The 12319-nt window shown below is 45.7% G+C and overlaps 2 protein-coding genes across 2 annotated transcripts; one reads left to right on the top strand and one right to left on the bottom strand.

The window, feature by feature from the left end:
- The first annotated feature begins 2113 nt into the window (after positions 1-2113).
- Positions 2114-2885, top strand: LOC127771526 (uncharacterized). Its single transcript, XM_052297446.1, has one exon. The coding sequence runs from the start codon at positions 2129-2131 to the stop codon at positions 2708-2710; it is 582 nt and encodes a 193-aa protein (XP_052153406.1). The 5' UTR covers positions 2114-2128; the 3' UTR covers positions 2711-2885.
- Positions 2886-7407: 4522 nt separating this feature from the next.
- Positions 7408-10115, bottom strand: LOC127770958 (putative receptor protein kinase ZmPK1). The gene has a single exon (XM_052296717.1). The coding sequence runs from the start codon at positions 10113-10115 to the stop codon at positions 7668-7670; it is 2448 nt and encodes an 815-aa protein (XP_052152677.1). The 3' UTR covers positions 7408-7667.
- Positions 10116-12319: the final 2204 nt, after the last annotated feature.

The raw sequence follows: 12319 nt of genomic DNA, 5'->3' as shown, positions 1-12319 counted from the left end.
GTCAGTCACAGCGCGGTATCAGCATCACCTGCTCTGCTGGACTGGTCCAACTCAACTGATGCTTTTCAGCTGACTTCTTATGTTTCTCGTGCGAATTGTGATGGGCTTTGTCGATCTTTGGAAAGCATATGCCATAGAGAACCGGAGTTTCAGTCTTTTAAGGTTGACCGAATCGGGTAGCCTTTTTTCGTCCGAAACAATTTCTAAGGCCTGCTTTAAAACCCAATAACTGGCCCAACACTGATTTCGAATGGGAAAAGTCCACTTCACTTCCTTCAACTATAGGTGGAGGTTCATTTGCATCCCTATAGAGCATCCTCTAACCATCAAAACCAGTTCCTGAGCAGTTTGAATAACGGTTTTATCTCACGTGGCGAGTTAATGGGGTCAATTAATGCTAACATGGCATCTATGTGGCCCTATATACAAAAATAAAAATAAAAACCCTTTTGAGACCCACCTGCAAGTGGTATTATGGCTTCTCCAGCTTCTCTTTTCTCTCCCTCAATCTCTCTCGCTTCGAAATTAGTTTCAGTTTCAGATTTGTGTGACTTGATGCTTGATCCTTTCATGATTGCGATTTTTTCATGCTTGCGTATTTTAGTTTCAGTTCTTTCAGTGCATGCACAACAAGTACGGTAGAGGTCATTCAGAATCGCTATAACATATTGACTGGATTTAAAGGATATTGTGCAATCATATCTGAAACAACTATCTAATCCTGGATGAGATGCATATGCCAGCGAGTGCGTCAGGCATATTTTGACAGCCATGATGATCGAGTTTTGTGCCTTGGTGGATTTCATCGTTTTGATCATCGGCCTACTAGATCTCTTGAGCATGGCAAAAAAATATCTTCCGTCGCCATCAGACAATCCAAGCTAGCTGAGAGCGAAATTGGGCTCTAGCCATGGTGCAGTGCTAGCTAGTGATAATCTTGTATACCTGTTGGTTTGATGAAGGGATAGAATATCATAGACATATGTGATATGTCGTTCCTTTCTCCAAGAGCCAGTGTCGACATCGTTCGAGTGAGTATGACGTCGATGCAACATGGAAAGATGGCCGGCCGGGAGCATATTATGCCAAAGCATGGAGAGTAACATGGTTGATGTGTGCAGAATTGGGAGTAAGTAGGGTGGAATTTGGTGCTCGGAAAGTATGGAGAGAATAATCTTTTTGTTTTCCCTTGTATCTTGCTTGCCTGCTCCATCTTCGTCTGCAATGGCGGCTCCATTGCCTCTCACTAGCAGGGTTCGCAATACCGATGGAATTTCGCGAAAACCGGTCGATTTTTGTGAAACCGCTAGGATTCGGCCTATGAAAAGGATTGGTATTAGTCAGTTTTCGTATGGTGTTAATTGAAAGTCATCGGTTTTTACCGATTTTCGATCGGATTTTGGCAAAACCAACGAAGAGCAGTTTTTACTTTGAAATCGGAAAGTTAAACCCTGCCTCTCAGAGTGCACAGGAAGAAGGTAAAAATTTCACAAAGTCAACGAACGAACCTAGCTGTGAGCAACTGGAAGTGGTCCGAGAAAATTAATCTCCATGACTCCATCCCAACAACTGCTTGAAGCTATTGACTTTTGTTATCTATTCGCATATCCTCCTGAGCTCCCTCCCTAACGCGTTCCTTATATATACTCCCTCCGTTTTTTAATAAATGACGCCATTGACTTTTTCTCATATGTTTGACCATTCGTCTTATTTAAAAAATTTACGTAATTATAATTTATTTTGTTATGAGTTGTTTTATCACTCATAGTACTTTAAGTGTGATTTATATCTTATATATTTGTATAAAATTTTTGAATAAGACGAATGGTCAAACATGTGAGAAAAAGTCAACGGCGTCATCTATTAAAAGCCGGAGGTAGTAATTATCAACCGCTTGGGCTTAGCTGCAATTGCATGGGAGAGACGTTCATCCACATCCAGTCAGGCTCAGAAATTTCCTGACGTTGAGAGATGCTGGAGGGCACGATGTTCTCAAGTTGTACGAGTCGTTTTACTTAGATTCCTCATTTGAATACTAAATATTCGCGTACATATCTGAGGATATTAGTTATAGTATACTACTCTCCTAAAAAAAAAATACAGTAGTAGTACTCCTCAATAATCAAATATGGTAGACTTTGACCAAAAGGAGCCAATCATGCCAAATCCGTGGACCCTCATCTCTCTTTTAAACACGCATTCATATTCATTCGCTCCATCTCTTCTCTTATCGGGCGCGCAAGCCATGGTGAGAGCGGGAGTGGCTCTCCATGCCCTTCACGCCGGTGTTGGAAGAGGCGCCGCCGCCGCCGCCGCCTCCCTCAGCCCGGCCGCGGTGGTGATCTTGGCCGTCGCCGCAACGGTGGCCGTGGCAGCCGTCGCCGCGTTCGGCTGCGCGGACGGGGCCAAGAGGCAGCGGCGGAAGAACAGGAACGACGTCTACTACTACGGCCAGGGGTACCCGCCGCCGCCTCCCGCCGGCGCGTACCCCTACCCGGCGCAGCCGCCCCCCGCGGGGTACGCGTACCCGGCGGCGAACGCCGGGAGGCCTGGCCGCAGCGGGTTCGGCCCAGGAGCCGGGCTCGCCGTCGGCGCCGCCGCGGGGCTCGCCACCGGCGCCATCATCGCCTCGGCCGTTGACTCCGGCGGAGGCGGGTGCGGCGGCGGCGGGTGCGGGGGCGGTGGCTGCGGCGGCGGCTGCGGCGGTTGACGCGTGACGAGTTGTTGCTTATCTGCTCGTGTTCGTATTTGGTTACTATAGTGGTTAGGCAGGCTGTCAGCTTCTCTAACTATTTGCTCTTATTTGTTTATTCGCACGATTATTTGTAATGCATGATTACATCGTGAAAATATATAAATATGATTTGGAATGCGTATTGTCTAAATCGTTGTGTGCTGCCTGAATCATATTATTTTTCGGGGATTGCTGCCTGAATCATATAAGAGGTAGAAGCCAAATGAAATGCCTCTTCAAAATATCTCAATCATTGAGAGGTCCTTAACATGAATTGAGAATTTTGCCGGCTTAGCCGTGAATGTGTTAGACTTTACTTTCTCTTTCTAAAATAGTGCTATTTTGAAACAAGTAGTAACTCGCAACACACAGAAGTTTCCGAAGAACTCGATAAGGCACATGCACCGATGCACAGCAGAGGCCGCATTTGGTACTGGGAAGGAGGGACTAAACCGAAAACGGATAAGCCATTTCCTACTATTAAGAATCTGTATACTACTAGAAAATATCCCATCCGATCTTAGGTCTGATCAGTTTAGATTTATAGTATTAAAAAATATCACAGTTTATTTATTTAAACAAGGAACGGCAACCTGTTTATTATAGTAAATCACATTCGGTTTCTTATATTTTAAAACGGGGAAGAAATATTTGTTTGTTTATTTAAACAAGGAACGGCAACCTGTTCGTTAGTCGGCGATCCGGCGTACTAGGGCCCTGTTTGGAAGATTAGCCCAGGGCTAATTTTGAGAGCTAATGTTTAGTCATGAATTGGTAGGCTAAACATTAGCCTAGGGTGGTATGTTTGGATCTATGTGCTAATTCAAGGTTAAAAGGTGGAGAGAGAGTAGAAAGAGAGAGCTGTTTTTTTATGGTCCCCACACAAAATTAACCCCATTAGCATCTCTTGATGGTCCCCATACAAATTTAGCCCACCTGTTTGGATCCTTAAGGGCTAATTTGAGGCTAAAATGTGAGGGCTAAACATTAGCCCATCGAACCAAATAGGGCCTAGATGAGATGACATGACAGTGGTCGAGGAGAGTTGCATTGCGTGCTGGGAGCGAGCCGGCCATCTAATACACCTACCTCCGCCATTGAGGGAGTAGTACTACTTAATTATTGTTTCAGTGCTCAAATCTTTGTTCTAAAAAGAAGTGCTCAAATCTTAAAGGAACTCACTTTTTTTTTAAGGGAAAGGAAGTCTCTCTAGCTATCGAATACGAGTTGAAATGGGCGTATTTGGGCTGATCTAATAGGCAGGCCTAAGACCCAATGGGTGTAAACTCCAACTCTCTCAGATAGGATGGGCTTCCCCAACGCAACGTATCGGCCCCTCATTCCACCAAAAGGCCCAAAATTCCGTCCCCCAACCCCAAGCCCTGCACGCGGCCTTGTACGTAGCCTTATAGCGTGGGCCGCGCAACCCGTGGTTGTTCGCTCTCGCGGGGCGGCGGGCCGTCGCGGATGGTGGTGGATGCTGCGCATGCGCCGTCCCGAGCCGGGAGCCGCCACATCTCAGTCGGCATTTTTACGCGCGAACGGCCGTAACGGCCTTATCGCCTTCACGTCTCACACCGTGGAGGCGGCCGGGCCGGCGAAAAATATCGTTATCGCGTCGCGCGGCACAACATGTTTGCCCACAAGGGTGGGTCGGGTGAGTGAATTGCGCTGCGTTGCGTGTGCGGCAATTGAGTGCCGCATGGTTTCAGGTAAAAGCAGTCAAGCTCAAAACCATCCGAACGATTCTCGATATAGTAGCGGCTGAGGGGACTTGCATCTATTTTAACTAGACGTGAATACGGTCTTTCTCCGCAACAACAACGAGGAGGAGGAGATCTACATGGTTCAACCCGAGGGGTTCGAAACTCGGGGAAAAGAAGGTCACATATGGTTGTTGAAGAAGGGCTCCGAGGCAGTGGTCAAAGAAATTCGAAAACTCGTAATGACGTGGACGAATCTCAGCCATTAGATTTATTTTGAAGGACCGAAATCTACGCTATGTCATCTCATGACATGTTTACCCTATGTCACTTAATCTGAATCCGACTTGGCAATGGGCAGTTTGGCATGCTCTAGTACGATCCATTGGGCAATGGGCAGTTTGGCTTGGTGTGTATTTCGTCGTGGTTTGGCGTGCTCCGGTGGACGACGGCGACCTAGCTGCCGTACGTAACTAGTTAAGTAAAGCGTTACAATCTGCACGATATTTCGATCAAACTTCCTAGAATCCTAGCGGTTTTATTTCCACATTATATGTACACTGCACACCGCTACACATATATACGCAACACGTTCCATGGTGAGCGTGCTTTGTTAACACACAATCACTAGGAGATTATCCGCATAATTTTATACGGAGCTAAACAGTTAAAGTAGAATTAAATTTGATGTATACAACTGTTAAATTAATTGAGCTTTCGGTCTATATCATTAAGTTTGAACCCATCATTTTCTCTTTTTTTTATTGATGTGAAAATTTCTAAAAACCCTAGAGGGTACTGCATTTTTTAGCCATCTCTTTATATTATAGGATTTGTCTAAACTTATGCAAAGTAGGATTTTACAAAATATTCTCTTCCGAATGAAGTACGGAAAGTTGTTGACTCGACGTTGAAAGGGGTTCGTGAGGTGATTCATCCATTCACAACGAAGTCAGTTAAATCAAATTTCTGCATTACATTATCTGAAGGTGATTATGACTTAAGTAATTAAGTTAATTGAACTCCAACAAACTCTGGTCCTATTCAAATGGGTTGAACGGGAGGGTTTCATGTTTCATCTAACTCGGTCGTCACTGCTTACTTTGACAGGGCTAGCTCTTCCCTTCAGTAAATTGTAAGACTAGCATATTGTCTGTGCATTGTAATGAGATTTTAATTAAAGAAAATTATCATTAACATATCATTAGTCATTTTTATTAACCTACTACCCTCTTTTTGAAGGAGTATATATATATATATATGTGTGTGTGTGTGTGTGTGTGTCACCTCCTAGCTAGCTAGAGTAGATTCGGATTTTTTTTTTGACGCAAGTAGATTCGGATTTCATCGAATGCAGGCATTATATTCACCATCCTGATACTTTCTAGCTAGTTTTCATGTATTACATGAACTCGGCAAAACCCAGTCCACTAAACTGTGAACACTATACGCAGGTATCCAGCAGTCCGTACAAATCATATAATATAAGCGTGGATTATTCATGAGCCGAGGAGCTGACCAACATGCTCAAATGTGCATGCTCAGCCGCATGGGGCAATGATTAATTCATACTCGAAAGTGACTCGTTAAGTTGGACGTTGTGGCCATCTAATTGGACATATGTGCATCAATTCTTCGTGTTGACAAACACGATTAACCAAAGTCGTTTTTTTAGCATCGATCATCCATGTACTAGTAGATCAACCTGAAGATAGTGCGACCTAGTACTAAACTAGGTTGCGTATTAAACAAATGCGCTTTAGATTACTACTCTCTTTGTCCCATAAAGACTCCATTTTTTAGATTTTGGATACAACGCTTGACTCTTTGTCTTATTTAAAAGTTTTATATGATTAATATTTTTATTGTTATTAGATGATAAAACAGGAATAGTACTTTATGCGTGACTATGTTTTCAAAATAAATTTTATAAATTTTTCATATGGGATGAACGGTTAATTTAAACGTTGGACATAAAAATCCAAAAATGAAGTTATTGTGGGACGGAGGGAGTAATTCTCATTAGATCCTGTCATAATTGTTTTGTCAATTTTTGCATTGCATTATTCCAGCCAGCTGGATGCATCGCAATCGCAATCATATAATAGTTAACACCGCTAATTCGTTGGAGAAAAGAAATGGAACCGTCGACGATTGGTTTTAGTGTGCTAATGTCAACTTAGTGCCAATATTTCTGCCATCAAGTTGCATCCGTTTTGGAATTAATCCAATAATTTCCGTGGAAGGCGCGCGAATTATAAGATACAACCAATTTTACTTTTTAGATTGATTTTGAGGGCTTTATAGTCGCTTTCGTCCCTCAGCCTCTATTAGACCACTAAAAATGAAAAAAAAAAATTCTTACTCTATATTATTTTTCCGTTCTTCGTTTCCTCTCTTTACATATATAACACACAAGCAGATGCATACAGTATTTTAAAAATTGAATTCCCTTCAGCGAAATGGGGCCATGTGCTTCCACATCAGTACATTATCCTATTTCCCCACGAAACACTCCATCAGCCTGATTGTTGCATACTCCGTATCCGTTAATCCACAAAAGTAGGACTTGCTTTTATATATTTTATCCGCTAAACCATCCACTAGGTCGTATAAAGAAGTACACCAATATTTTTAATTTATTTTGAGAATAATTAGTGAATATTGATAAATAAATAAATTGTGGGACAATGTACACTACTACACTCACAGTTTCACACCCTGAACAGTGTAACTAAGCGATTTTTTTTTTGAGAGTAGCTATATTTATAGCGCCATATTTTTCACCAAAAAATAGTCAGCATATATTTACATTGTATTCACCAAAAAATAGTGTACTTATAATGTAAATACCAAAATTACATATGTAAGTTTTAAAATTACATATGTAATTGTAGTGTAAATATGATGTAATTATGGTGTAACTTACTACACGTATCTCATCCATCGGTCAAATCAGCATGTCCCTCATCAAACAACACATGGCAAAAGCTGTGGAAGAGCCGTAAAACGTGCACGGATACAACACATAAGCACGAATCTACATGCCATCCTAAGGCCAAAAAATCAACTGCGATTGGACAGAAAATCTGTCGAATCCGTTTTTTTTTTTTCATTTTGGTATGACACACACAGTCCCATGCATTGGGGTTCCAGCCTTCCAGGAAAGGTGATCGATGCACGCTGGGCTCATGCATGGTGCAGATGGTTGATGATGATGCACTGATGCTCTAGCGAGTATCATGCAGCGAGATGAGCTTCTGCGCAACGGCGTTCATGCTCGGCCTCCTGTTTGGTTCACCGTCCACGCAACAAACTGCCAGCTCCAGCATCGCGGCCGCCTGCACATGGTTGAAATCACCGCGCAGCCGTGCATCCACGAGCTCCTCCAGCCACGTTGACACCTCCTCCTCGTCGTCGTCGCGCTTCAGCTTCTCCTTGAGCCACGCGGCCAGCCGCTGGAGATCCCAGGCCCCGTCCGCCGCCGCCACCCAGTCGCACACCCTCTGCCCCCTGAGCAGCTCGAGGAGCACGACGCCGAAGCTGTACACGTCGGCCTTGCCGGTGATCGGGCGGCCCACCGTCCAGCACTCCGGCGCAATGTAGCCTCTGGTCCCCTGCACCCGCGACAGCGCCATGTGGCTGCCGGCGTCGCGGCTCAGCAGCTTGACGAGGCCGAAGTCCGTCACCTTGGGCTCGAAGTCGCCGTCGAGCAGGATGTTCTCCGGCTTCACGTCGCAGTGCACGATCCACTCCAGGCACTCGTGGTGGAGGTACGCAAGCGCCTTCGCGACGCCCACGGCGATCTTGTACCTCGACCGCCATGGTAACACCACCACACCGGAGCTCTCGCCGTCGTCGCAGAAGAGGGCCTTGTCGAGCGAGCCGTTCTCGACGAACTCGGAGACGAGGAGGCGGTGCGGGTGCTCCGAGCAGAAGCCCCATATCCTGACGAGGTTCATGTGGTTGATCCGCCCGATGACGCTCAGCTCCGACCGGAACACCTCGTCGGCTTGCGTCAGCTCTCCCAGCCGCTTCACGGCGATGCTCCGGCCATCCTCAAGAACGCCCTTGTACACGGATCCCGTCCCGCCCTTTGCAATCTCGTCTCTGAACCCGCACGTCGCGTCTGACAGCTCGTCGTAGGTGAACCTCCGGAAATGGCTGAAGACCAAGCTGTACCCGTCGTCACGGACCCGTCCTGCCGCCACCGGGTCAGCTCGGAAGACAAACAGGTAACCCACGACGACGAAAATGGCCTCCACGACGAACACGACCGCGAGGAAGCTGTAGAAGTAGATGAAGTTTATCTCGTTGCTCCTGCCATGCAGGTACGAGCTGCCGACGCTAGCGTCCCGTTCGTCCACGGTGCAGGCGTGTCCATCGAAGTGCAGAAATGACGACGACTGGTTGATCATCTGGTTCTTGACACTCCTAGCGACTTTGAGGTAGATGGTTTGGTCGGGCTTGATCGGAATCCGGCCGTTCCAGAGAGCGATCTTGGGGTAGCACCTGCCGGTGCCCGGCCTGTACCCGAACGCCTTGCAGTTGCAGTCGTCGAGGCAGAGCCGCCGGCACGCGTCGAACGTGACGCCGGCGGTGTAGTTGACGTCGAAGCCCCAGAAGTCGGTGTGCGGCATCTCCACGAAGTCGACGACGTCGTCGCCGCCGCACCGGACGTCGGGCGAGCGCCGGCAGCCCTTGCTCCAGTCGCTCGCGTCGTTGGGCACGTAGCCGACGGGGCAGGAGCACGTCGGCCCGGGACGGAACGAGCAGATGCCGTTGCTGCCGCACAGCCCGTGCACGTAGCACTGCCTCCCGACGGCGACCCACGTGACGTGCCAGCGCCCGGCGGCGGCGTCGAGGCTGTAGAGGCGGAGGTTGCCGTCGTAGTCGAGCGTGAGCCGCCGCATGACGCCCTCGTCGCCCATGTCGGAGGCGTTGAACTGCAGCTGGTCGCTCGCCGTGAAGACGCCGCGCCTGTCGAAGCTGCCGTACCGGCTGCTGTTGTACGCCGTCCGGTTGTTGTCCCACCACTTGTTGAACGGCGACGGCCAGTAGTTGCTGCTGATCTCCGGCCCGTCGTACATCAGGTTGAGGATGTTGCTGCTGTCGAAGTAGAACTTATAGTAGCCGGAGTACGGCAAGCCCCTCGCCGACGCCGACACCAGCTGCTTGTACCGCGTGACGGGCTGCCCGGCAAGGAGCGTGTCCGTGGGCCAGTCGAAGCTCTGCCACAGCCGGTTCCCGGCGGCGTCGGCGACGACGAGGTTGCCGGTGTCGAGGAGCTGGGCGCGGTCGGCCGGCGTGCCGCTGGTGTTGGTGCTCCACACGACGCGGCCGTCGTAGTCCTGCAGCACCAGCGAGCCGTCCCTGCGGAGCTCGGCGCGCGAGCCGACGCCGTTCACGGGGGAGTCGCGGTTGGCCGTCCACGCGACGGTGGCGTCCGCGGACGCGGTGAACCAGACGGCGAACGTGTAGGCGTTGGTCGCCACCTTGTAGAAGCCGCACGAGAAGTTGCCGCTCGGCGACACGAGGACGTTTTCGGCGGCGTCCTCCACGGCGATGGAGCCGCCGCGCCACAGAACGCTCCGGTGATCACCCGCCGAGAGAGCAATGCAAGAGAGGAAGGTGGCTAGGACGAGTAAGCACATGCCATGGATTCGACGACTCATCATGGAACCCAGGTGGTTTAGGATTTAGATGCGTGAGCTCCGAACGATTTAAAGGGAAAATAACATGGTTGTTGACAATGACATTTCGAAATTGAGATACTGTTTAGCTGCAAATAAACAGTCATTTCTTTTACTAATTCTCACTGTCCCAGGCTTATTACAGCCGCCAATGGAACAAGTTAACAGAGTCAATGAGACCCAGGCAATTCCTCGGCACTTAACCAGTTGATTATGGACTAAGATTTTCTCAACTCCCAGCATAAACAAGAAAACAAAATGGAAGCACCTGCATTGAATATATCATATATGCCAATTTTCTTAGCAGCCACACCCCAAACCAAGCGTGAAAGTCATTACTCCACAGAAATAAACATCGTGCCGGGAAATGAATTTTCATCCCTCGAGGGGATATCGTCTCATTATTTGCATGTCATCTAAATAGTCATAAAAAAATATGAAAAAAATTGACAACATAGATTAATATGAAATATATCACTCAACAAACATGCAAAACCAAATTCGACTTCCACAAGTTGCAAAAAAGGAACAAATTAAAATGGTTATCGTACATTCGCTTACATATTTGTTTCCTTTTGTTTCAACTTGTAGATGTTGAATTTCAACTTTGCATGTTTGTGGAGTGGTATATTTCATATTAATCTATCTTGCTATTTTTTTTAAAAAAAAATTTGATGACCATTTAGGTGACATGCACGTAACGAGGAGATGAAATCACTTTCTTATCGTTTGGTGTTGTAGTGTACCAGACTCATGGAGGGCTATTATTTATTACTCCCTCCATTCCAAAATATAAGGTACAACCACCCTTAACCCAAAAACCAAGAAATAATTATTATCATCTTATAGTTTGGATCATCCTAATAAATATAATGCATGCATCCAATAGGATTAGATAGCATGAGAGTGGAGGATTTTAAAAAGTAATAATTTAATAGAGAAGATGTCATAGTTAATTGCATGCTTACATGTATGCCTTATACTCCGTATTATGGAATATCTAAGAAAAGTGGTTGTGTCTTATATTATGGAATGGATGGAGTACAAACAAAGTATTTATATTGACGATTAATTTACAGTGCGGCAAGCTTCGCTTTCTGAGTAACTACCATGATGTTAAAAATATCTTATTAGACATGAGAAAAATGCATTAATAAATTATTCAACTAGGGTATTATTGTAATGTGAAAAGTCAATGCCATCCTATACGAAGGCATATCTTGAAATTGTAAGGCTGTGTCACCAAAATTTGATCTTCTTTTTTTTCTTGGCGCATCTAAAATTGCATAGTGACACGTCGTGTTTCTGTCTCCATTTCCCTATAACGTGCGTGGAGGATAGTGGGAATATATATGCGCCTTGACGTCGCGTGACGAATAAAATTAATAAGTGATTTTTTAATTATCGTTTCCTTATTGTAATTTAATTATCTTTTCCTTATTGTAATTCACTTGATTTTGCGTTTCCTTTTCACCATTCCCTTTAGTACTTTCATTGATTTTCATTTGTCTTTGCAAAATTTCGTTCTTATTCTTACATGGGGTACAGATCGCAATCATTCATCTTATTATTCCTGCTAAGCCCCCTTTCTTCTCGGTACATTGAGAAAAAAAAATAGAGGACTGGTGCCAACTCTTTTTCCCTCTCTCCGATTCCCAACTATGGTGCCAACAATTACCAATCAGTAATCCTTTCAGTGTGAGTTGTAATTGTCAACGCCAATGATCTAGATAAGTTGATTCCGCAGGTAGAAATTGAGTAAATATATAGATAAGTTGATTCCAATGAGTAGGAATTGAGCAAAGATTTGGATAAGTCTATTGCAAGTTGCAACATTTAGTTCTAGGATGATATGGTTTTATGGCTACAGAAAATACACAGTATATACACCCATAGTGGTAGTCAAACTACATCTCTTTAGGGTTGACTTATTTCCACTTATTAAAATTATATGCTTTTCATATAAATGTAGGTGTATATAATAGAATTATGAGTTATTTCCTTCTAATGTAGAGAATGAAAAGCTGAACTATGTTCCTAATCAGATGGGTTGCAGTCAGGGTTTACAAAACCGTTCACTGATCAAAAACTTCTCTTGAGCGGTTTTGTCAGTTTTCGTGAAAATAGCTCGAAAACCATTTAAAGCAGGGAAAGCCTCCTATATTTGTTTGACACGACTCTTCATTTGA

This window comes from Oryza glaberrima, chromosome 4, assembly GCF_000147395.1.
Source record: "Oryza glaberrima chromosome 4, OglaRS2, whole genome shotgun sequence".
Taxonomy (NCBI): domain Eukaryota; kingdom Viridiplantae; phylum Streptophyta; class Magnoliopsida; order Poales; family Poaceae; genus Oryza; species Oryza glaberrima.
This window is presented reverse-complemented; position numbering and strand designations above follow the sequence as displayed.